This window comes from Pagrus pagrus (genome assembly GCF_965226575.1).
Source record: "Pagrus pagrus genome assembly, chromosome: 20".
NCBI classification, from domain to species: domain Eukaryota; kingdom Metazoa; phylum Chordata; class Actinopteri; order Spariformes; family Sparidae; genus Pagrus; species Pagrus pagrus.
Genome location: NC_140207.1, coordinates 2,802,613 through 2,826,786, shown reverse-complemented (window position 1 = coordinate 2,826,786; position 24,174 = coordinate 2,802,613). Strand labels below are relative to the sequence as shown.

At 44.2% G+C, this 24,174-nt stretch overlaps 1 protein-coding gene across 4 annotated transcripts in view; it reads right to left on the bottom strand.

Moving 5' to 3' along the window:
* Positions 1–647: 647 nt before the first annotated feature.
* Positions 648–24,174, bottom strand: part of rps6ka3b (ribosomal protein S6 kinase, polypeptide 3b) — a gene marked incomplete at its 5' end in the record, with an annotated part of 44,254 nt that continues 20,727 nt past the window's right edge. For 2 of the 4 annotated variants that reach the window (XM_084339774.1, XM_084339777.1), the window contains 20 exons: positions 648–4,098; positions 4,430–4,570; positions 4,760–4,877; positions 5,001–5,077; positions 5,475–5,636; positions 5,782–5,940; positions 6,666–6,755; positions 6,842–6,967; positions 8,381–8,490; positions 8,623–8,725; positions 8,829–8,893; positions 9,915–10,003; positions 10,543–10,613; positions 10,783–10,925; positions 11,085–11,122; positions 11,240–11,346; positions 11,819–11,898; positions 12,067–12,147; positions 13,445–13,526; positions 14,157–14,273. In XM_084339774.1, coding sequence (XP_084195900.1) covers positions 3,976–4,098; positions 4,430–4,570; positions 4,760–4,877; positions 5,001–5,077; positions 5,475–5,636; positions 5,782–5,940; positions 6,666–6,755; positions 6,842–6,967; positions 8,381–8,490; positions 8,623–8,725; positions 8,829–8,893; positions 9,915–10,003; positions 10,543–10,613; positions 10,783–10,925; positions 11,085–11,122; positions 11,240–11,346; positions 11,819–11,898; positions 12,067–12,147; positions 13,445–13,526; positions 14,157–14,273 — 2,082 coding nt within the window. In that variant the 3' untranslated portion in view covers positions 648–3,975. Of the gene's footprint in view, positions 4,099–4,429; positions 4,571–4,759; positions 4,878–5,000; positions 5,078–5,474; positions 5,637–5,781; positions 5,941–6,665; positions 6,756–6,841; positions 6,968–8,380; positions 8,491–8,622; positions 8,726–8,828; positions 8,894–9,914; positions 10,004–10,542; positions 10,614–10,782; positions 10,926–11,084; positions 11,123–11,239; positions 11,347–11,818; positions 11,899–12,066; positions 12,148–13,444; positions 13,527–14,156; positions 14,274–15,738; positions 15,838–24,174 lie in introns of those variants that run through there. The other 2 variants (XM_084339776.1, XM_084339775.1) reach the window with 2 other exon arrangements.

Below are 24,174 nucleotides of genomic sequence, written 5' to 3'. Positions count from 1 at the left end.
CAGATGATGGCGCTACATGAAAACTCACAGGATCCCCAGAGTCATGAGGCTGATTTAGACTGTAATTATTATATATTTATTGTATGTTAAATCAATGGAGGCCCATTTCTGCCAGCTAATGAAAAGATAGATGAAAACTGAGCTCAATTACATTTTTAACTCATACCTATGACTTTTTTTTCATAATTCCACTTTTTGTCTCATAATTACTTTTTTAAACTCATAATTTTACATGTTTAACTCATAATTATGACTCACCATGTGAATATTGTATATTTATTTCCTGATTTTCCCCCTCACACTGGCAGTGATGGGCCTCTATAAATACTCGACTCTCCACATTACTGAAAGTATTCGCTGTGTCGCCCCGAGGCTTCACAGTTGTGTCTGTTTTCTTACCTGTGAATTGATCTGATGGTCTGTTTCAAAGTCATGAAATAAATCAGACCTCAGGAGCCCCGAGTCGACCGGTGGTGGAAGAAATATTCAGATCCTTTACTTAAGTAAAAGTACTCGTACTGCACTGTAAGAACACAGTCCTGTGACTGTTATATATGTGATGTTTAATAATCAGAAATCTTAACGTTGTAAAGTAACTAAATGAGCTTCTACGAACCAAAATGTTCAATCAGAGCCATCGTCATGTGTTTATTAGCTGATTAACCTTTTTATTATTTTTAATAGAAAGTCCAACTCTCACTGCAGGTACAAAAACAGAGAGCTGGTAGCAGCAGGGCTGAATGCGTCTGACAGGGCCAGATAACAGAGGAGGAGGAGGAGGAGGAGGAAGAAAGCTATTCCCCTGTTACAGAAAAAGAAACAAATCATTCCTTTTACATTCCTTTATCCCAGAGCTGTACAATGAAAGACATTTATATATCTCATATTATATATAAAACAAAATCTAACTTTAGTCCCGGAGCAGTGAATCCCTTTATGCTGACAGACATTCAGAGGAAACAATCATTCACATCAGGGTTTACAGTCTGACTGACACAGATGCAGGATTTATGTTTCTCTTAGTGCTCGCTGATTGTCGACAGGTGAGAGGAGGCACACACAGGGACAGGATGAGATCCTGAACGCTGAAGCAACAACAGGCGGCTTTAATACGCTCCGACGGCCTCCGACGGCCTCCGACCGTTGGAGGCCGTGTCTAAAATCATAACAAAGAAGTGGCCAGAATTCAAAAGGAGGCAGCATAACCGCTAACTGCTGCTCAGCTGTCTGAGGTACAGTTCACCCAAACTACAGAAGAACTTTAAACCCAGACTTTGTCGCTGAGTCGCTGTCATTTTTTAATAATTCTCGACAGTTTCCCGACGTTAAGACAATTATTTTTGTACTACAAGTCGTCTGATATTTTGTGTTAATATCTGCTTTCATTGCACAAACTTCCGGAGCAGAACATTTGTGTTTTTGGACTTTGAAATAGCCCAAAATGTTAAAATTAACCAGTGCATGAAAAATCAGTGTTTCACCTCGAGTAGGTCTTTGAATGCAGCGCTTTTATTGTGGTATTCTAACATTTAAGTAAAAGTAAAAGAGCTTCGTCTGCTGCTTTGATTTTGACATTGACTTGCAATAATACACGTGTCGAGTGATCTTTGTAAGTTGGGTGAACTTTGACGTCGTCGCTGACGAACCTCCACGATGGCGGACGGTGGAGTTGAAGCCTGGGTACAACTGGAATGTTTGGAAATGAACCCAAAGCGTTTTTTTTTGCTGCTACACTTTTTTTTCTTTTAAAGGTTTTTGCTGACAGAAGATCTTCATCACAAACACGATCGTTACACGAAACGATGCTTCAGGAAGAGCTCGACGTTTTAAACACATTAAAAGAGCCTTTTTTTCTGTGAGGGACCGGTGATGAACGCCTCCTCGTGTGCCGCTCGCCTCCCATCGCTGTGTGCTTGTTGTGTACATCTCTCCCCGGATGGACATATAAAAATGCATTGTGTTGATTCGTAGAAACCTGAGTTGCTCGACATGTATTTATATTTACAGTTCAGCTCCTGTCTGCTGCACATAGAGATGATCGGTCGGCTCCAACAGAAGAAGGCCAGAGGCTGATCCCGGGTCAAACAGGAAGTATCCAACGTTTCACCGACATGTCGTCCTCCAGGTCGCCTTGTTCACAGGAGACACGCCCACATGTTGTCTTGTGTGTGTTGTGCTCCAGTCAAAGACACTTCTGTTGTTTTAACTTCTTCTTAAAGCTGCACAAGGCAAGATTTCTGCATTAAATACACCAAAATGATCGTCTCATCAGCCTCAAAGATACTTGAGATTCGAGACTATTTCCTTTTCTGCCACGTAATAATCCTACTCATTACATTTTTGTAGCAAATATTGAACTTTAGTTGCTTCAGATTATCAAATATAAACAAATAGTCAAATCAAATGAATAGACTGAGCAACTCGACAGAATATAAAATAGACTGAAAAGAAAAGTTTTTGGGTTTTTTTGCAGAAAAGTGCTGAAGTGTCGTCTTTCTTACAGCGATTGGTCTGTCGTGTCTGCCTGAAGACATCAGACTCATTTACCAACTTAATCCTGTGAATATTAACACTATTATTATTGCTTCGCTCACTTAGCTAACGCTTCTGAAGCCTTGAAAGAGCTGCCGGTGTGTAATAATTTTCAGCTGTCACTTATAATTGTTTCCCCAGTAATCTCACTATGAAGTTTGTGGACAGAAGTGCTTCCAACTGTAAAAACACAACCACCAGAGGGCGCCACAAAACGCAAACTTGCCTTGTGCAGCTTTAAAAACAAACAAATATAATATAAAGGCAGAAATCTGCTTCTTTCTGCTCATTTATGTGCTCAAATTCAAATTTTCTGACTTGTTTCAGTGAGAAACAAACTTCTCACACTTCAGATGGAAATTTCTGGACTCAACTCATCCAATGAAAAGACTAAACCCAACACTGATTCACCCTCTTCTTGTGTCGCTAAAAATAGTCCCGTTTCCTCCTGTTTTAAGGAATTATTTGGCCTGTTTTTAAAAATAAAACAACATATTTTTTAGGCGTTTTTAAGGGCTGAGAGCGAGTGTTGGTTTTGGTCTTTTGTTGGGATTTGTTGATGTAAAACCAGCTTGATTTCATGACTAATATTAATTCAAGCTCTTGACATAGACTGCAAGATTCGTAAGTCGACTCTTGGACCAACACTTGATTTTGGGAATTAAGTCAAAGACGAGCCAGTTTCCTTTTTGTTCTGTGTGTTTTGCACCTGAAAGGTAAAATACTGGATCCTGGAAGTGTGAAATGTAGAAACTCCTGCTCCTGAGATCCCAAAAACATCGTCAGAACTGCAGTTTGAGTAAATGCTTCTGTTAAAGTCCTGATTTCTGTCGTTCTGCAGGTAAATCTTCAGAGCAGTCTGAACGTGAACCCGCTTCACGCCTGCTGTCCTTCTCTGCAGACGCCGTCATCTCAGAGGCTACTTGAGGTTTAAATAGCGGACCTACAGCTACGCAGAACCATGACGACAGTATAATGACAATGATCCTAGCTCTTTAAATGCATACATTAGATTACCGTGTTCCTATGTTCAGATTTCCCATTTGAAGTAAATAAATACAGTACTTTCATTTTCCTGACGCGCGCTCGGACTCAAGGCGGCGCTGATTGTCCGAAGCAAAAGACGCCGCGGGGAGGACTCGGCCTCCGCGGCGGTGGGGGGAGGGGGAAGAGTCGGCAGGTTTCCGTGACAGCTCAGTCCGGGCTGTCGATCGGTGATGCTAAAGCTGAGAAGTAAGCCGCCACGAGATCCAATCAGAAGAGTCCGTTAAGGTGCAGGGATGGCGGGGCGGTGGTGGTGGTCTCCGTGTTCCTATTTGGCGTTAGCGGTTCTTGGGTCCATCAGTAGTCTGTCCCACCGGAGGAAGAAGGGGGGTGGGGGGGGCGAGGGTCCGGCGGAGGTCAGATAGAGGTCAGATTGAGGAGGGCTGAAGGGGTTAAAGGTCACAGAGCGGTGGAGGTGATCTTCTTCATCCCCCGCCGCTGGGCCAGAGTGGAGCAGCCCACCGGCTCCAGGATGGGAGGGACGTTCCGGTTCAGGGCGGAGTAGGTGGCGGCCATCGCACCCTGAAGACAGAGAGTCAAAGTGATCAGTCAGTGAATCAGTGCTCCGCGTGTTAATGATTAGCAGTGATGTGATGTAACTTGTTGCTGGCTGTGATGCGTCTCTGCAGCTCTGATTATTCTCCTCCTTCACACTCATCCGCTCGCTCTCATTATGAAATCATTTTAATTTGCGCGGAGGATTTGTGCCCGCTGCGAGCTGGCGTTCAGTCAGGCAGCGCACGCAAATGTTACTCTGTCGTTCCCATGGCAACCCATGCTGTAATGATCGGACAAATCTGATTCATACGCGCGTGTGTGTGTGTGTGTGTGTGTGTGTGTGTGTGTGTCTCACCTTGACCAGGTGAGGCGCGTCCTGTCTGTTGAGGGTGTATTTGGGCAGCTGGTCTCTGTGCGTCACCCAGGGGTGTCGGAGGACCTGACCTGCCGTCAGCCGCCGGTGAGGGTCGACGTGCAGCATCTTAGACACCAGGTCCTGAGGGGGTCAGAGGTCACACGTGAGCTCAGGGTCGAAGAGCGTGATGACAGGAAGAGACGAGACTCACAGGACGAAAATTTAAATGGATGTTATACATGAGATGCTTTAAAGGAACAGTTCACCCAAAATCTGTTCCTTTAAGTACATCCACGCCTACACTGTGGTGACCTGAGAGCAGATCCTCACCTTGGCCTCGGTCGACACTGAGTTCCAGTATCCTCCAGTGAGCGAGAACTTCCCGCTGCCGATACGAGCCAAAATCTCCTCCGGCGTGTCCTCAGGACCGTTAGCGAAGGGAGTGAAACTGGAGACGGACGAAGAGAGTTAGATTTCTGGTATTTATATTTAGATAAGTGAGCGTTTTAGTCGGATTTCTCATGAAGAGAGATTATTTGAACGTCTCTTTTAACATTACGTTAACACCCACCCTGTCAGCATTGTGTAGAGCAGGACTCCCAGACTCCAGATGTCGCAGGCTGCATCATAACCCTGCTTCTTCAACACCTGCCAGAAACACACAAAACACCAGCTTCATGTTAACAGCTCATATATATAAACATCTGTTCTGTGATAAAGAGCGTCAACACCTTCTGAACAATGTAGTTTATATCTTTCATGCATGCATTAAGACTCGACAGCTGTGTACTTGTGTGTGTAAACGTTTCTTCAGCAGTGATCGTTCACTGTCATTCGGTCTGTAGTCGTCCGCAGTGTTTGGTGTTGGCTTGTCTTTGTTTAGTTACATAAATCAAGATGATCACAGACGAGAAACTCAGACAAACGGGAGTGATGACTGACAACTACGGTGTTCTCTCAGGTTGCTCTGATGATGCTATCAAAGAGTCGGGTCAGAAGATAAAAACATCTCAGTGCATCGAATGAAAAACGAACACTGAGGTACCTCGGGTGCGACGAAGTTGGCGGTGTAACACGGCGTCATGAGCAGGCCGTTCTCTGCTCTCAGCTGTTTGGCGAAACCAAAGTCGCAGATCCTGATGGACTCGGCGTTCCCGCTCTCGTCCACGTAGAGGATGTTACTGGGCTTCAGGTCTCTGTGCACCACCTGCAAACACGACAGGAAAGGTTTATTCAGGTGTTTACCGACTCATCCGCCGGTCCGCTTAATCAAGGTCACAACATTTGTTCATATATTCTGGACTTCATCCCATGAAGCCCTCAGGATAGGAGGCTTTAGGACGGAGACGTACCCCCTGTACATGCAGGTACTCCACCGTCTTGGTGATGGTGTAGAGGACGGCGCTCGCTTCTCTCTCCGAGAAAAACTTCTGTCGCAGGATTTTGTCGAGCAGCTCGCCTCCTTTCATCAGCTCCGTCACCAAGAACACCGACCGGCCGTCGTCATACACCTACCACATGAAAACAACACTTCATTTAGTCACTCAGTGGCTTTTACTCATTCAGACGAATGCGACGGCTTCAGAGCGGCTAAATTTAGATGTCAGTGCCATCGTCAGTAAGTAAAACATGCAGCGCGAGAATTATGGATCCAACAGACAGTTTTGTGGGCGTCAGTCATTACAATAAAAACTAACTCATAGACGACGCACATGTTCAGACTGAAAAGTAGGAAGGACATAAAAACAGATTCAGAGAAGAGAAGAGAGATGTAAACTGAAACTAGAGTAACGTCCCACCATAGCACTGTATTTATCTAAACAAAGAGGTGAATCATCCCCAACAATCAGCAGCAGCTTCTTATAAAAGCAACAGAAGAAATACAAACATGAATGCATGTTTTAATTGTATTTAGTTGCTGGAAGTGACTCAAGTGAGGGCATTTTCACCCAGCAGCAGGACGGTATTTATAACTCTTATTAAGAATGAGTCACAGAAAAATGAAAGTGACTAACTACCAAACTGAAACCAACAGCATCCAAACAGGAACACGACTGTTTAGTCCACCAGATATTCAAGTTCGACCGAGTGGAGATATTCAATCAAGGTAGGAGATACAATCCCCATTAAAATGTCCTGACACTGTATGTAAACTTCACTAATCTATATTTTTATTAACACTAATAAAGGTAGGATTTAATGCCATAGATAAGCTAAATTAAAAGGCTTGACTCACGTCCTTCAGGGTGATGATGTTGGGATGTTGTCCGTATCTCAGCAGGATCTCCACCTCCTCCGTCGGGTCTCTCTTGGCCTTGTTGATGATCTGTGACAGGGACAAGCAGAGTGTAGAGTAGAGGGGAAGATAAACACAGACGTCCCGCTGCGTGACTCTGGACGTCGTGTTTTTACCTTGACTGCGTACTCCATGCCGGTTCCTTTGTGTAGGCAGCGCTTACAGATGGAGTAGGACCCGACGCCGATGTCTTCTTTGATCTCGTAGGCGTCTGAAAACTGGGATGTGCTTCTGTGCAGCTGCTGAAGCCAAGACACAAACGGTAACACAAGTATTTATGATGATGCTCATTGACTCAGGGATGACGTTCTCTCTGATACGTTCCCGACTGATATAATCTGAGGTGTTTCTGGTCTTTCATCTTCTCGCACTCTTGCGTTTAATCCTAATGTGTCTCCCTTCTGCCGGCCCATAATGCCCTGCAGCGTTGATGCTCTGCAGAGTGAGAGGAAACTACCTTTTATGGGTACGCAGCGAGCTCTCCACCCCTGCTGCTCTTCATTAAAGGTGGGGATGTTTACCAGACGTACATTCAGTCAATACGACCACTTAGTCCTCGTCCTTGAGGGCTTTTCTCTGGTAAATGTGTGCATTACAGAAAATAGTTGAGACTGCCTCTTAAATGACTGGCACTCCCTCTCGTCTGTTTTCTTTAGTTTAAAAAGGTATGGCTTCGCTAAAAGGCTCTGAGTGTTGTTAGGGATGCTTCCTGCCCCACATCACGGAGCAGGTACAGTCAACACTGTTTGAAATGTGAGTTGTTCAGAAGAAGCTCCTCCACTATTAAAGCCGCGTTTCCACCGTAATCACACGGACGTTTAAGTCCCAGGAACGACTTCTCAAGGAACTAAAAGACCCGTGAAGATTTGTCAGCTGAAGTTAAAGACATAATATGTAAGATTTCTACATTTTAAATGTCTAAAAACCACTAGAGCTTTGTTTGGTTGTGTTTGAACTCAGGTCAACCTCTGACTACACTCAGCACTCAGCAGAGACTCTGGTTCTGGTTCTGGTTCTCTCTCTCCTGTCTGTAACGTTACGTTCATGAAGTAAAGTCCATTTCCCCTTCAGCTCCAGTCAGGTCACCTCCAGATAAACGGATCAGAGCAGACTCTGATGTTTATCCCTCCAGAGGGTCTGGATCTGCACCCGACTCAGCAAACATCTTTGATGAGTTACATTACGACAGCTGTTTTTACCCGTCAGATACATTTATGTTCTTCTGTAGCTCAAACTTGTGTCAACATCACAATGATCAAAAAACTAACTGGCTTGTGGCTGCAGGTTTTTAAAAATGTCCAACCATTTGGTTTTCCCGTACTTTTGGAAATAACTAGCCCCTGAGCAGGGACATTTTTGGGGACAAGATAATGTCTCCAAAACAAAATTTAGACCCTCGTCCCTGACACGGGAACAAACAAGGTTTCACATTGTTGTATATAAAAGTTCTTCGGTGGAAACGCAGCTTCAAGCTAAAAGTCTTTGACACTTTGAGGTTGTTGTTAATAATTTTTTTAGTTTTGAAGATTCTGAGAACATTTCCACTTTGAAAAACCTCTGGACACTTGGATCCACCCACTGAGGTTTCACTCTTTAAATCAGATTATTTCTGCCTCTGAGTTGTGATAAATGACAGTATGGAAGTGTGTGTGTACCTGAACAATAGTATTGGGTAGTGGTTGTGTGTCCTCTTCTGTTATGGCCACAAAACTGAATCCTCTGAACAGCTGATGGGCGTTGGCACTGGGAGGAACCCCCGGAGAGTCTGAGACACAAACAGAAACAGCTGTTGAACCTCGCCGCTCCACAGAATCGGCTTTTATTCAGGATGTAGTTCAGCTCGGAGGTGTGTGAAGGAGAAAGACGGGGGAGGAGGAGGCGGAGTGACAGTCGGTACCTCTGGGTGTTTTCGCTGTGAACTCTGGATCAAAATAGAAAGTGTCGTCAGGTCGTCCTGCGGCGGGTTTGAAGGGAGGGGGGATCTCTCTACGGAAGAGTTTCTGCAGAGAAGAGGAAACGTCAGGAAACTCAGTCAAAGGCGCAGAGTTAAAGACAGAATAATAAAGCGATATTATGTTTTATTCATTTAACGGAGACACTGACGTTCCAGTCGATGGTGCTGAAGAAGTGATGCCTCTTGATCTCCTCCACGCCGTCTGGTCCGGCTCCTGCAAATAAACACAACGCGAGCCGTCAGTCCAGACGTCGCTGTTCGATGCCCACCAGATCAAACTCAACGAAATCTTTAAAAACACCTCAAAAATATGTTAATTCACTTTTAAAACGGGCCAGATAATTCGCTAAATCAGGAGGAAATAGTGCTTATTTTGGGACTATTTTCAGCGGCGGATTAATCCCCATTTGGTGCTCTGGTGAGTATTCGTGGCAGCAGGACGGTGTGTGTGTGTGTGTGTGTGTGTGTGTGTGGGGTTGAGTCAAAATAAACTACTACTACTACTGGAGCTCCATGGCCCAGAGAGAGAAGATACACACACAGTGTTTGTTTGGAGATTTCTGGGATTTGTTCACAATAAGATAAATATAAATATCTTCAGACTTGTTGTTTGACATGATTTAGTACATGATGCTCTGCTTGCGTGTTAATCATCTTCGTGGTTGAAGGTTTTCCCTCCAGCTGGTCCAGTCTGAAGTCATGAATCACTTTCAGTTTTTTCAGACTTAACAGCTATTTAAATGTAAATCAGGTGAGTGGACACTGACTCGTCTCTCCTTCTCTGGACTACTTTCATCACATATGCAGTCGTACTCCCCAACGCCTGTAAACACACCTTAATGTGTAAAATTGGTGGATTCACCCTTTAAATGTGAGGATTTGCTGCTTTTCTTTGTCATTTGTGATAATAAATGAGGAGTTTTTTGGGTTTTGGACAAAATCTGCAAAAAGAAGACGTCACTTTTGGTTTTGAAAAATTGTGATGAGCCTTTTTCACATTTTTTAAAAACATTTTTAGACTAAACAATCTTGAAAATAATATAAATAATTATAAGTTACAGCCCTTGAAACAAAGATACTTTCTAAGAAGACAATCTGTTGCATCACTGGAGATGCAGCTCTTTCGGGCACGAGTGGACAATCATTTCCTGCTGTGTCGACCTTTTTTGTGTTTGTTGTGGGCTGTTTTTTATTTGTTTTTTTTTGCTTTTTGTGTGTTGCTCTGGAAGTTTTACCTAATCTGTTGGAAGGGTTGCGTTTGAAAAGGTTCCTGAGGAGACTCTGAGCTTCTGAACTCAGAAACTGCGGCATCCCCAGCTTGGCCCTGCGACACAACAAAAGACAGAGAGCGATGAAATGAAGATAAAAGTCCAGGTTTTTATTACGCAGACAGAATAACTGCAGTGTTATCAACTGTCAGGATTGTATATCCAAACTGAAAGTATCTGAAAGACTAGACGACAATATGCTACACACACACACACACACACACACACACACAGGAAACACACTCAGCAGTCTGCAGAGCGCCTGCTCAGCATTTTTCTACAGACGCTGAGAGTGAAAGAGAGACGTCAGAGGAAGAAGGGCAGGATAATATTTCCTGTGAATTGTTTCTCTTTCACCGTCTCCTCCCTCGCTCTTCTGAATTTCCATCAGGACACTTGAGTCCGTTCCTCTTATCTCTCTCCTCCTCCTCTTCCTCCTGAGTGCTGCACTTCATCTCCTCTTGAATAACTCCTCCACTCTCCCCCCGGGCTGCCTCGGTGGAGGAGAGTCTCGGGCTGATGTGCAGTGAAGCTGTAATAAAAGCTGTTAGGAGGTGATTGGATCAGAGCGCACCGACAGTATAAAGTGTCTTACTTGAGGATCATGGTCATCGTCTCTTTCCGGTCTTTGCCTTGAAACGGCAGCGTTCCCGTCAGCATCTCGAACTGAGAGGAAGAACACAACGTGCTCACGGTCAAAACTGACGACGGTTCACAAACTAAATGTCTTTATTATTCTTGTTTTTAACCAGAATTGTGATGATTTGAGACTGAATTTATTAAGAAACTGATGTAGAGACGCGGGGCAGCGGTTCATCCGGCAGCGTCCTCTCACCATGAGCACGCCGTACGACCACCAGTCGGCGCTGTGCGTGTGTCCTCGCCTGTTCACCACCTCCGGAGCCATGTACTCCACCGTCCCACAGAAGGAGTAGGCCTTGTTCTCGTGGTCTATGGACTCCTTACTGAGGCCAAAGTCTGCACACACACACACACACACACACACACACACACACACAAAGAGCCATCAGTAATAAAAGAGTTATCAGACTTTATGGCAGCTCGAGCAACACACACACACACACACACAGACACACACACACACACACACACAAAAATAGGTGTAATATTACGCACCAGTCAGCTTGATGTGTCCCTCCTCATCGAGCAGGATGCTGAAATAACAGAAAAGCTTTTTTTGTATTTTGAAGGAAATGCCTGCAGGCAAACAGTTATAATGTGGTGTGTGTGTGTGTGTGTGTGTGTGTGTGTGTGTGTGTGTGTGTGCATACTTCTCTGGCTTCAGGTCTCTGTAAATGATTCCCAGGCTGTGAAGGTGATCGAGGGCGAGAGCGAGCTCCGCCAGGTAAAACTTTACATCCTCTTCTGTGAACATTACCTGCAACACGAACACACACACACACACACACACACACACAGAAACAGACTTGTAGTAACTCACAGGGTCATAAAGAGTTTAAAAGTTGTTGTTTTTTTACATAAATTTGAAGCAGAAATGTGTGATGTCATAAATATAATATTATAAATGATACAATGGTCATAATTATGACATTTAAAGTCAAAAGTATAAAATAAAGGTCATAATTATGGGATATACATTAAAATTTATGACATAAAAATTCATAAATATGAAATTTAATGAAATTATGAGATAGAAGTTCAGTAAAACAGCGTTGCAGTATTCTCCTGAACAACTGAAGTAGCAGAGGACTAAAAGGTAAAAAAACCTTTAAAGTGCTTGAAAGTTTTACTTTATGTGGAACACAATGTTTTCCATGTCAACGAGCTCCATCCTAAAAGCCTCTCGCTGTGTATAAACAGGAGTAAAGTCACTGATGATGAGGAGTTACCTCCTTGGAGAGTCGAGTGAAGAGGTCTCCTCCTCTGAGGAAGTCCAGGATCAGGTAGAGCTTCCCCTCCGTCTGAAACGCTGAGGAGGGAGAGAGAGTTTGAATTGAGATATGATCCAAGAAGTTTCCTGCTCGCTGAACGTTTCCACTGCGACGCCTGCTGCTTTCCAAAAGAGGAGTAACGAGCTCTGATTGGCCCGGTGCGACGCTGGTGACTCATCACGGACATCTGTTATTGGCTGACTCACCGTAGTGCAGCTTGACGATGAAGGGATGGTTGACCTCCACCAGGATGTCTCTCTCCATCTTCGTCCTGACCCGGTCACGCACTGGAAACACACACAGAGTGGAAAAGACATAAATCACCAGATAAAGCACTTAAGAGAGGAGCCAAAATAAAACAGCCTCCCTTATTTGGTTTCTATTTTGGCTCCCAGGTGACAGCAGAGGAGTAACTGACTCACTGGGGGAGAGCAAGAAACTCGGCAACAAGAAATTTAAAAACAAGACAGAAAAGGGGAAAGTAATAAACAAATATTACACCGGAGAAGAGAGAGAAGATAAAGGAGCATGCCGTGTTATTTTCCACCACCAGGTGGGGTGTGACTTGAGTTGAACATCACTTGGTGAATGTATATCTCCTCTTCAGCTCTTTGCATCTCTGTCTGGTCTCATGTTAAGGTGAGAAATTCCATTTTGGGCGATGACGACTGAGCAAAGACAAACAACACCCTCGATCGACTTGTGAAGAATTTTCTACCTGATAATAACAGACGACTTCTTGCACTACAACTACAGCTGAGCGAGAGACCTTCAGCTGCCTACTGAACTTTAAAGGTGCCGCGTACCAAACAAAACCATCAGTCTTTCAGTCTGTGATGCAAAAATTCAAATTCAAAATCCAAAACTTTTGTCTGTGTTTGGAAATAAGTTTCTGCAATAAATAGGTACATCACTGAGACAAACAGACATGATGTTTTTTATATAAAGAAAGAAAGAACTTAACTTCACAGGTGCCGGATTTACAACAAGGCCCAAATAATTAAGGATTTGTCAGAGGAAGCGTTTCAGAAAGCTTATAAAGTTTCTCCTAACTCAAAAACTCACTAAATTAAGCGATTCTTGAATGGAGTCTGGGGACTTTCTCCACAGGTGACAAAGAAGTAGCCTATATTGGTTACTGTCTTTGTAAAATTTGACATGTTTACTGTTAGTCAATACTCTTCTTTTATAAATTGAGTGTAAATGGTGAAGGAACAAAAAACTTCATGTTTTGTAATTAAAGCAGAATTAACAAGAAGACATGCACGATTCAGAATTTGTCGTAGCTGTTTCCCGAAATTTCTTAAGAGTTTCTCTTCACTCAGCATCTCCCAAAATTGAATGATTTCTTAAGGGAGTCTGGTGATATTGAGGTTACTAGTTGAATGGTTCTCTGCTGCTAACATCAGCAGGTTAAGAGAGCCCGAACATGTCATTTACATTACAATGAAGCACACGGAGATCAGACAGTGTGTCTGATCAAATCTGTGTTTGTTTATCAGATTGTAGATACAATAAGATAAATAAAGCAAAGAAGATAAAAACAGTTATTCTTCAGGTAAACATCTTCGCCTCTGTTCGTACCTTTCAGTGTCGCTTTCTTCAGGACTTTCATGGCGTACAGCTGACCGGCATCTGGACCTGTGATCTTCCTCACCAGAAACACCTACACACACACACACACACACACACACACACACACACACACACACACACATACACACACACACACAGAGAGTGAACAATTAAGTCAATCGCTGATGTATTTATTTATGTGTGAGCTGTGTAACGTGCTGTGTGATTGCTCAGTGGTGTGTGTAAGTATTAAAGGGTGTGTGTGTGTGTGTGAGTGTGTGTGTGTGTGTCCATGCTGACTGTAGTGTATATGTTGTCTTTTCTTCAGTGTGTGTGTGTGTGTTTTGTGTCTAAGTTTGTTTGGGTTGGCCCCTTTTAGTAGATCACACTTATGTAGATTAACATAAACAGAAACACACACACACACACACACACACACACACACACACACACACAGCTGAAGCGGGAGGCTAATTGTTCATTCATAAAGACGATGATACTGAGCGCGAGCGTGAAGGGCCCTCGGCCCGCCGTTTCCATGGCAACGGGCTCTCAAACACTGGCACAAGGGAAACATTATGGGGATTTGAGTGGAAATGAAACCCACTCTGACACACACACTTGAGCCCACTCACACACTTACACACACACACTTAAACACAGAGACACACACACACACACACACACACACACACACACACACACACACACACACAGGTACCTTGCCGAAGGAGCCTTGTCCCAGGACTTTGCGTAGCTCGAACTGTCGTGGGTCGGCCTTCTCTGATCCCTCCTTCACATGGTGAGTGATGCTGATCTCCTTGATCGGCACGTCATCCTGTGACACACACACACACACACACACACAAACACACAACAGTGTTAAGATCATTATTACTGTCTGAACATGTCTGTTACTGTACTTCAGTACATGTTTCAGGTGTCTTTACATCAGATGTTTGTGTTCAGATGTAGAAAAGTCAAAGAAATACTCAACTTTCCCCTCCTCACATTTTCAATTCACAAGTCTCTGAACTTCTCCTGGAGGAAACAGTGTGTGGACTGTTGACACCTCTGTCAGTCTGTGTCCATATTTACACCATATAACCGGACTTCCTTTCTGTCTCATGTAACTGCACCAAGCACCCTCACAACATCACATTTCCTCCACCAAGCTGGCAGATGGCATCGAGCACTCCTCCAGTGTCTTTTCATTTGTTCTGCATCTCACAAATGTTCTGCTTTGTGATCCAAACACCTCAAACTTCTATTCGTCTGTCCATAACACTTTTTGTCCAATATCTGCGTTCTTTTGTCCATTTCAACATTTTCCTTTTATCCTTTTAATGTCGAGTCTGATTTGACCATTTCTTTGCTACTCTGCCTAGAAGGCCAGGATCCTGGAGTCACGTCTTCACTGTTGATGTTGAGGACTGATGTTTTGTGGATATTATTTATTGAAGCTGCCAGCTGAGGTTTAAAAAATCAGGACATTTCTAATTGAACACAATCAACACATGAAAGTAAAGAAAGCATTTGAAAACTGAGTTTGTGCTTTTAAATCCACCAATGAGAGGTCACTTAGCAACTGTCCCAACTTTAGTAGTTACGCAACAATTTCCAGACCCATTTTTAGCCTCAATAGACCAGAATGCATTGCACACAGTGAGCCACAGCACAGGCGAGGTCTGTTAAGTTTCTCTCCACTAGCAGAAGTCCCACGTATTTCTGAGCACCAACACTTTCTCGCGACTACACTTAAAAAAACAACAACAGCTGAATGAAGCAGGTTCAGGCACGGGTGTTTTGTGAAAGGCATTCTGGGATATGTAGTATATAAAGAATTTTAAAAAAGCGATGTTTTCCTTCAGTTTTCTTCACGTGTCAGTGAATCACACAACAGGTTGAACAGGCTTCCCGAATGTTCGTCATCTGCTCGGTGGGAAATTACAACACACAGACGGGACACACACACACAGATGCACAGTTGTCATGGAGCCACCCCCGATACCTGATTCCCGCTGCAGCTGAGTGACTAATGAACCCATACTGTGTGTGTGTGTGTGTGTGTGTGTGTGTGTGTGTACTCAGTGACACCATCCCTCCTTCAAACTCTTTCTACATCTTCCCAGCTCGCTCTTCCTCTGCGCACTCAGGATATTGATGCACTAAACAGGTAAACACTCGTCCATCCCGTCACCGTCCTCTCCCTGACTTCCCATCATCCTCTCTGCTCTGCGCCTCCCGATCCATCCTCCTTCTGTGTCTTTCACCCTCCTTCAAACTCCCTCCTCCCTCCGTACCTGTGCTTCCCAGGTGGGTGACCTGTTGGCTGTCTGGTGTCCCAGTGCATGATGGGTCCTGTAGTCCCGACTGCGACTGAGGCTCTGCGGCGCTAACATGCTCCTGCGCATCGACTGCCAGGCTTGCAGGATGGAGCCGGCTTCTGCTCGTCCCTGACACTTCTTCCTCTCTCTCCCTCAGAGAGATCCTCTCCTCCCTCCCTCCCTCCTCTCCTCCCTCGTTCCCTCCTACTTCCTCCCTTTTTCTATCTTTATTTGAACCGTTCTCACCTCTCCTCTCCGGTTTGCACCTCTCTCTCTCCTTCTCTGTCTTCCTTATTATAGGTCACAGACTGGAGTAGGAGGGGCTGCAGCCACATGTGGTGGAGGAAGTATTCAGATACTTTAACTGAGTAAAAGTACTAATACCTCACTATAAAATTAGTCCAGCCTGTCTGCAGTAAAAGTACAGAAATGTTGTCAATAAAGTGTGCTTAAAGTATGAAAAGTAAAAGTACTTAAAATGCTGTGTGTCGTATTATTATACAGAGGGCTGCACAACAAATCTAAATATTATCGAAACCACAATACGGCCAATAAGTGCCATATATTAATATTTCAAAGGTAAAATCAAAATTGTGACGCAAAAATGATCTTATCGTCGAATACGTCGCAATCGCAATATTTCTAAAATTAAGCTAATAATGAGTTTTTGTTATCGCATCGTGCAGCTGAAATTATACAGCACACTTAAAAGGGCGACTCTGTTTAACACAGACTACTGTATATTATCATATATTGGATTATTGGTGCGTCTCAGTGGGTCATCCACTAACGTTGTTTTCAGGGCTACTACATTAAATCTTTTTAGACAATAAATCTATTGTGAAGCTGTAAAAATGTCCAGCCTCCATTACAGATCTTTGTCTCAGTGTTCGATCACCTCACCTTTTGAGGTACTTGAGATACTTGAGTATTTTCATCTTCTGCTACTTTATACTTCCTCTTCACGACACTAGTTTGATGACTTTAGCTACTAGTTACTTTGCAGATCCAGATTATTCAGCGTTGTTCGGCTGTCACTTGTGACGTGTCACCAATCTGTGTTGTGGCCGGGACATAGAGTGAGACCACACAGGAAGCTGCATCAGAGCCACGGTCGTGCATTTTAAAATTAAAAAATTAAAATATAAAGCTGAATATTGGCCCCGATAATCCGTCTATCCCTAATTCTGACAGATAAATGATTGATACGGTTCACGATGAGTTTGAATGATGAATTTTGCATCACAAATTTTATTCAAAATCAAAATCATGATGATGTGACATCTGTTGGGTTCTGTGCCAAACAAATGTTTCTTGGAGGACTGTAGTCCAGGACTCTGCAGCACCACAGTACATTTAAGTGCCATTTCTAAAACATTTTATGTTTTATCAATAATTGCAACTTCTGCAATTTGGATATTACAGGATTCAGTTTAACCCTCTGAGATAAAGAAGTTTAAGTAGAAACTAAACTACGTAAAAACTTTGATCAGTTAGTTGCTGATTTAAATCTATTATTTAATTAAGTATTTTCTACTTGCACACCTGTTTGTTTCTAAAAAACTTTAGAGGTCGTGTCTTGTAAAATAAAAGCCGGAAGCTTTGTTTAGCAGAAAAACATCTCTCAAACTCATCTGTGAAAAAATAATCACTGAACTGGAGATCAGGTATATTCTCAGCCACACATACGCACACAAACACGAGACTGACGCTGCAGTTAATCAGCGGCAGGCGTGGAAACGTCACACCGCCGTATGTAAATCACACTCCCCGTCCAGACTGAGCGGATCGCAGGTGAAGCCGCTGAACGCAGCTCGGAGCCGAGAGCCGCAAAACAGCCGGTGAACGAACAAAAAGGTTTGGACGCTGCTGCCGACTGTCCGCGAAAATAGATTGTGAAATGTTTGAGTTTAGGAATGTTGACATTTGTGTGTGTGTGTGTGTGTGTGTGTGTGTGTGTGTGTGTGTGTGTGTGTGTGTGTGTGTGTGTTTATGAGTCAGAACACAGATGGAGGATCAGAGCCGAAGCGACAGGATGCTCATGTAGCACCTCTTAATCACAGGATTAAAACTGCAAACCCTGCACCTGTGCTCTGAAGACACACACACACACACACACACACACACACACACACACACACACACACACACACACACACACACACACACGCACACAAAATAGCGTGCACACCCGCATGCGTCCACATACACTTTACCTACTCCTCTAACCTGTTATTGTCCCTGTTATCTTTTATTTTCATCTCAATTGTGTAGACACACACACACACACACACCCACACACACACACACACACACACACACACACACACACACACACACACACACACACACACACACACACAGGAAATAAGAACAATGATACTGGTGGTAAACTTAAGCTGCTCGTGGAAAACCTGGTCCTCGGTCACTTCTTCTGTAATACAGAAACTAACCGAGCTTCCAGGTTCGTTCTGCAGCTGACACGTCTTTTAAAGGTCCGTTAGAGGCTGTTCTGGAGCTTTTGATCACATCATGTCAGCTTCATCAGCAGATGGAGTTTGACCAGTTTGTCCTATCTTTTCTCCGAGGACTTCTTGTCCATGTTGGCTGCTCACTGGTTTTGTCACGATACTGAAAATCATAACTTTTCCGTTGTTGACAGAAAGAGAGTGTCTTTATCCAACGTCCACATTTATGTTCTGGAGATTCGACAATGCCTCGTTTGCATATTTTAACCCACAATTTCAGGAAACGTGCAATCAAAATAACTGTATTCCTGTAAGTTATCAACTGGGGAAGTTTCTTTGCGATGTCCGTTAAAATTTGACCCCGTCCGCCTGTAGTGTCTCCATCAGTAACAGCTGGAGAGGACGCAGCGCAGCAGCCCGGCAACACTTTGCATCATCTGTCCACCATCAGATCTAATTAAGAGGTCTCATGAGCAGAGTGAATCAGCATGATGTTGTTACACTGCAGCAGCAGACCTCCCCGACGGACACATTACAGCCGTCGTATCAGATTAACATAAACTCAGCACACGGTTTTTAACCTGCGGCGAGACGAGGGAATCAACACGAGTCGGCGTGTGCGTTCTGCTGCAGGGAGATTTCCTTCTTCTGAAGAATTTATGAAGAACAGGGGAAGTGTGGTCAGTCACATTTAGGTGGAAGAAACTCTTTGTAATATAGTGAGCCAGCAGACAAACAGCAGAGAAGCTGAATGTGCTGCTGTCGTGGGTTGAAGCATTTTTTTCCACAATGCAAAACAGGTCAAACACCCCCAGCTGCTGCTGTCAAGGAAGAACGAAACTACAAACTTTTGACAGCTAACTCTAAAAGGAAGTGGCAACTGATAAAAACATTATATCGTTTTATCAAGACGAACCAGTTCCTCCTGTACAGTGGCGTTAGCTTAAAGGTGGATATCTCAGGACACGTGGTGACATGAACCCTCAACTCCTCTCACTACAAATGTTTGTCGTCTTTCTACGATTTTTAACAATAAAATCTGCTGCTTTTCAGAATAAACATAAAACAATTCATTTCAAAAAGGACACATTTCTGTGTGTGTGTGTGCCATTTGGTTTCTGAAATAGCAGCGCAGCATCATCTGATCTCACAAACACAAACACCTACCACAGCAGAGTGAGATCCAACTCAAACAGTTCAGCAGCATGAAGCTGCAGGTCCTGTTTGCCGCTTCCTGATCCGGTGCCAGAACTGCTCACCCCAACATGGAAAGCCATCCCTATTCCCTACGTGCACAACGTAGCGTGACGTGCGTTTGTTTTACTGATAACACGTCTGTTGACTCCCTGATGTCAGCTCAGGATCATCCGATTAATCACAACTTGCAGGCTTTTTACTGTCGGAGAATGTAAGAAACACTGTAGACTTAAAACAGTGATGATCATTCATTTCCAAGTGAAACGTCAAAGCCACAGGGAGCCAGTGCAGAGGGGCTACAGAGCCGCAGGGCCAGATGAAGCAGAAACACCCATCAAACATCCAAACAACATGTTTTCAGCCACGAAGCTCAAAATACACCCACCTCATTATCAGTGCTGTGTTATAACTGCCATGAGAACAGTACATATTGTTGGAACTATTCCTTTAAGTCAACAAAGATAAATATATCCTGTTACATTTAATGATTGCTAAGTGTTAACACACACACATGTAAATCTACCTGAAGGTGACCTGACACACTCAGGACTACTCACAGTCAAACTGGTGTGTGCTGGTCCGCAACAGCCTAAAACTGTCCCCCCGTTCTCCCTCTTTAACAGCCCGGGTGGCTCCCAGAGGCCGCCATCAAAAGTCTGGGCCGGGCGCTGGCGGCTGCCGTCCGTCCCGGCGAGGAGCAGAAGACGTCGCAGCGCCTTCAGTCGACTCCTCAGCGCCCTGACGAGGCCGGTAACGGCGCGTGGACACGCCGTGCGGTGTGTCATCACTCAGTGAACCGAGAGGCTTGGACTTGTTGTCTGGAGCAACAGTGTGGCTGCGAATGACTCGGACCGGGACGGGAAAATGTATGTGTGAGTCAGTGTGAAGGGGATACCCAGAGCGAGGGGAGGGGAGGGAGGGGGGACAGATCCAAACTGGGATAGGAAGTGGGATCTCCCCCCACTCTGCCCCCACCCACCTCGCAGGCAGCTGTAACCTTCCACCCACTGTTTCCATCAGGTGTCCTGGAGATCCCCGATTACTCCACAGTCACATAACTCGCCGACCAATCACCGAACACCACGAGGAGAAGCACCCCAGCTTCTATTTTCACACACGCAGGTTTTCAGAGCAAATTTCCACGTCTAAGACATCAATCGATCTGTCAACTGAACGTCTGGAGGAAAAGCTTTAGGTGTCTCTAAGATTTTATCATAAAACTCACAATAAGATGATTGCGGTGAATTTCATATTGTCACATGAATGATTTGACACATTGAATGTGTACAATGTAAAAAATGAAATGTAAAACACAACTGAAAACAAAACCCGAAGTGAAAAACTAGAAGTGTTTTGAGGACTACGAAACTTCGACTACTCCTTTGACTCAAAACAGTGTAAATACAGAAAATTCCCATCGATATTATTCTATTTTCTGACCACAAAGTGTTTAAATCTGTCAATATCTTGTACGTTTTATTAAATTTGTTCCTTTTGATTAAGTCATGGCCGAGTTTAGCAGAAATAAAACAACCTATTTGCTACCGAGTGCACTTTAACCTCCATCATCACACTGTGTGAGTGCTCAGTTTGTTCTAGATGATGATCCTCTTCTTTGTTATCTGACAACAACCAAACATACAGGTACCAGAGACGCACTGCGATACAGACAAATGCACATAAACCCGACAAACACAAGCTGACGCACGAGCGACAAACAGTGACGCGCACACACACACAAATCAAATATCCTCAAACCCACAGCCAACACACTTCAACACAGACACAATGTGGACGCACACCCGAAATCCTCCACCTGTCGCACTCACACCCCTCCCGAACGCACACACAGAGACACAATGTACACAATGCCAGTGAGGGCCGACAGGATGCGTGACATTTCTTGTATTACCTCCACCTGTTGTCGCCTTCGCTGAGTGTGCACTGGTTTCCACACACACCAGTGAGGACAAAACAAGGTGGACTGGGCCGAACGCACAGATATGACAAAACAAAGACGGCACAACTATTGATTCATCAGTATTTTGTAATGTACAGACATAAAGACATAAAGAAATATAACTTCTTCAGCTCTACTGAGCACGTTTGTCTCCTGAGCTTTTGATTAAACACATTTACTGTCAACAAACCAGCTCTGATAAGCCAGCGGCACATTAACTGGCAGTGGTGCACACCAGTGTACACAGAGGCCTGATGCATTTATGGCAAACCGCTCCAAACCGTGGAGAAGATAAAAAATCTTTGTCATGTGACGAAGATTTAAATTGTAACTGCTAAACGCCTGTAATAAAAACACACTGAGACTGTGCGTTATTCAACCACGTAGACACACGTAGAGGCTAAATCATTTTCTAGCATGTACGGCAGCCTAGAGGTCACTCTGTCGTGTTTTCCTGCACATTCGTCCACCACAGAAAGCAGCTTGTTCATCGTGTTTCATGCAAGTTAAATGTTTAGCAGTGTCAGAGTCACATGTGTTCCTCAGGCGTTGGCGAGGCCCAAAACAGAGCTATAAGAAGCAGACCGACTTTTTTCATCACCGTGCAGAAAAAACTACTTCAACCGTCCGTAGGTGACAGAACTAAAATACTTTTTTCCGCTATAGCTATCAAAAATACTCAGATAACATCAACCAAGACAGTGAAAAAAGCCCAGGTATCTCCAACCGAACTTCTCCAACGAGCTAAATAATAACGTAAAGATGTTGATGAAGTTGTTGCTGCCTCGTCAGTCGTGTTGGAGGCTTCAACGCTCCGTGCTAACGTCAGCCGTGACGTGAACCTGGCTTCCAGGCTATTCAACACAGTGTACTCTTCTTTGGTAAACAGAGCATCTGAAAAACGCCACGGCAACACGACAATGGACAGAAAATATGGAGGCCAGGTTGGTCGAGCTGTGGCAAACGCAACCGATATGAAGGACAGAACAGAGACAGAGCACACGGGTTTGCACAGATTATCAAGGCAGCACACTTCTGCCTTGTTAGCCTTGTGGCTAATTTCTGCCTCGGAGCTTTCAAATTAATCTTTATTGGCCATTGTCAATAGCCCGGAGGGTCGGCAGGGCCAACGGGCCGCTCGTACACGTACAGTGTGAACTCTCAGGTCGGGGCTTGACCATCGGACCGTACAGTCTGAGCACATTAATCGTGAGCTTTGGCTTTTCATCGCAGACGATTTACTCGTACAGTGTGAGCTGGAATTAAACAACAACATTTCTGAAATCGTAGACGGATTAGCATAACAATCCCCCGGTGTGCTCCTTTAAACGACCTTTCTGGAGAGGTAGGCTTTCTGTACATCTATGGCAGAGTTTGGCCTGAAACAGGAATGAGTGCTTCGAGGCGAATGAGTTCATTGCAATGATGAATAGTAAGTGTCAGAGTGTGTGAGGGTGTGTGTGAGACAGAGAGGGGAAATGAAAGGAAAGTGATGCCACATATCCAGCGTCACTTGCATATCCCTTATTAACTCTGCTAATAAAAATAGATGCAAGTGGGACTTTGGTAATAATACCAACCAGACTGTTGTTATGTATTCTTATCCCTATAGTCTGTGTGTGCGCATGTGTGTGTGTGTGTGTGTGTGTGTGTGTGTGACATTGACAATCCTGGTGATCTAAAGCTTTTTCTACCTTTGCTCTCAGTGTGGGTCGCTGTGGGTCAGAGCATCAGCTAAACGCTTCAAATTTCAATGTAATGTAAATGTGTGTGTGTGTGTGTGTGTGTGTGTGTGTGTGTGCGTGTGTTGTGCGTGTGTGTGTGTGCGTGTGTGGAAAGCTTCTCCATGGCAGCAGCTATCACGGATTGAGCGAGCGGGATGCCATTCCAGACAATCTGCGCCCCCTAAGCCTGTTACGCAATCAAATTAACAGGCCGGATGGCCACCACACACACACACTCACAGACACACACTCGCACACACGCACACGCACGCTCAGGATTTGTCAGGTTAGAGGCATACAGTGCATTTCCGCTGGCCTTGCCCGTCGCTCAAATAACACACACACACAAAGGCGCAGAGCGAACAGTCGCCTGTCAGGGATCAGAGAGTCGGTTCAGCAATAAAACGTTTTCATGAAAGTATTTCAGATCATCCGACGCTGCCGAACATTTCCAACGCTAAATATTAAGAGTTAATGAGCTCACACACACACACGGCTGGTTTCTTCAGACGCCATGACTGAAGAGAAGAAAAGAGCTCCACCTACAGAAATTCAAACCGCATCAACAGAAAATCTGAAGGAAGCGGACGTCACGGACACCCACACTGTGACTGACAGCTGATCCCTGGGAAGTGTAGTGCAGCGATAGTCTCTGACTACAACTGATTCACACAGATTGAACAGACAGCACATGCAGAGATGTTAATAACTGTAAAGAAAACACTAATATTCCCGCAGCAAGGGAAAATACTTTATTCCATGGATGCAAAAATCTGTTTTTTTGCCATAAAGTAGCACAGAATCAACAGTATTACAGCCGCCTACTGTACGAACGGTCAAATCTATGATGCATGACAACTGTACATCGTCTCGCAGCATACTTTCTCTTCATCTCATTACTTTTCGCTTTCATTTAGCTCAAAACTTACAGATTTATATCCACGCTTTCAACTGAATTCATGGTTTTCAAGGTGCAGGGAAGGTGGAAAGAAACACCGGGATACAAAAAGACAAAAAAAATAAGAATAAGACAACAGAGAGGAAAAATAAAGACGGAGGAAAA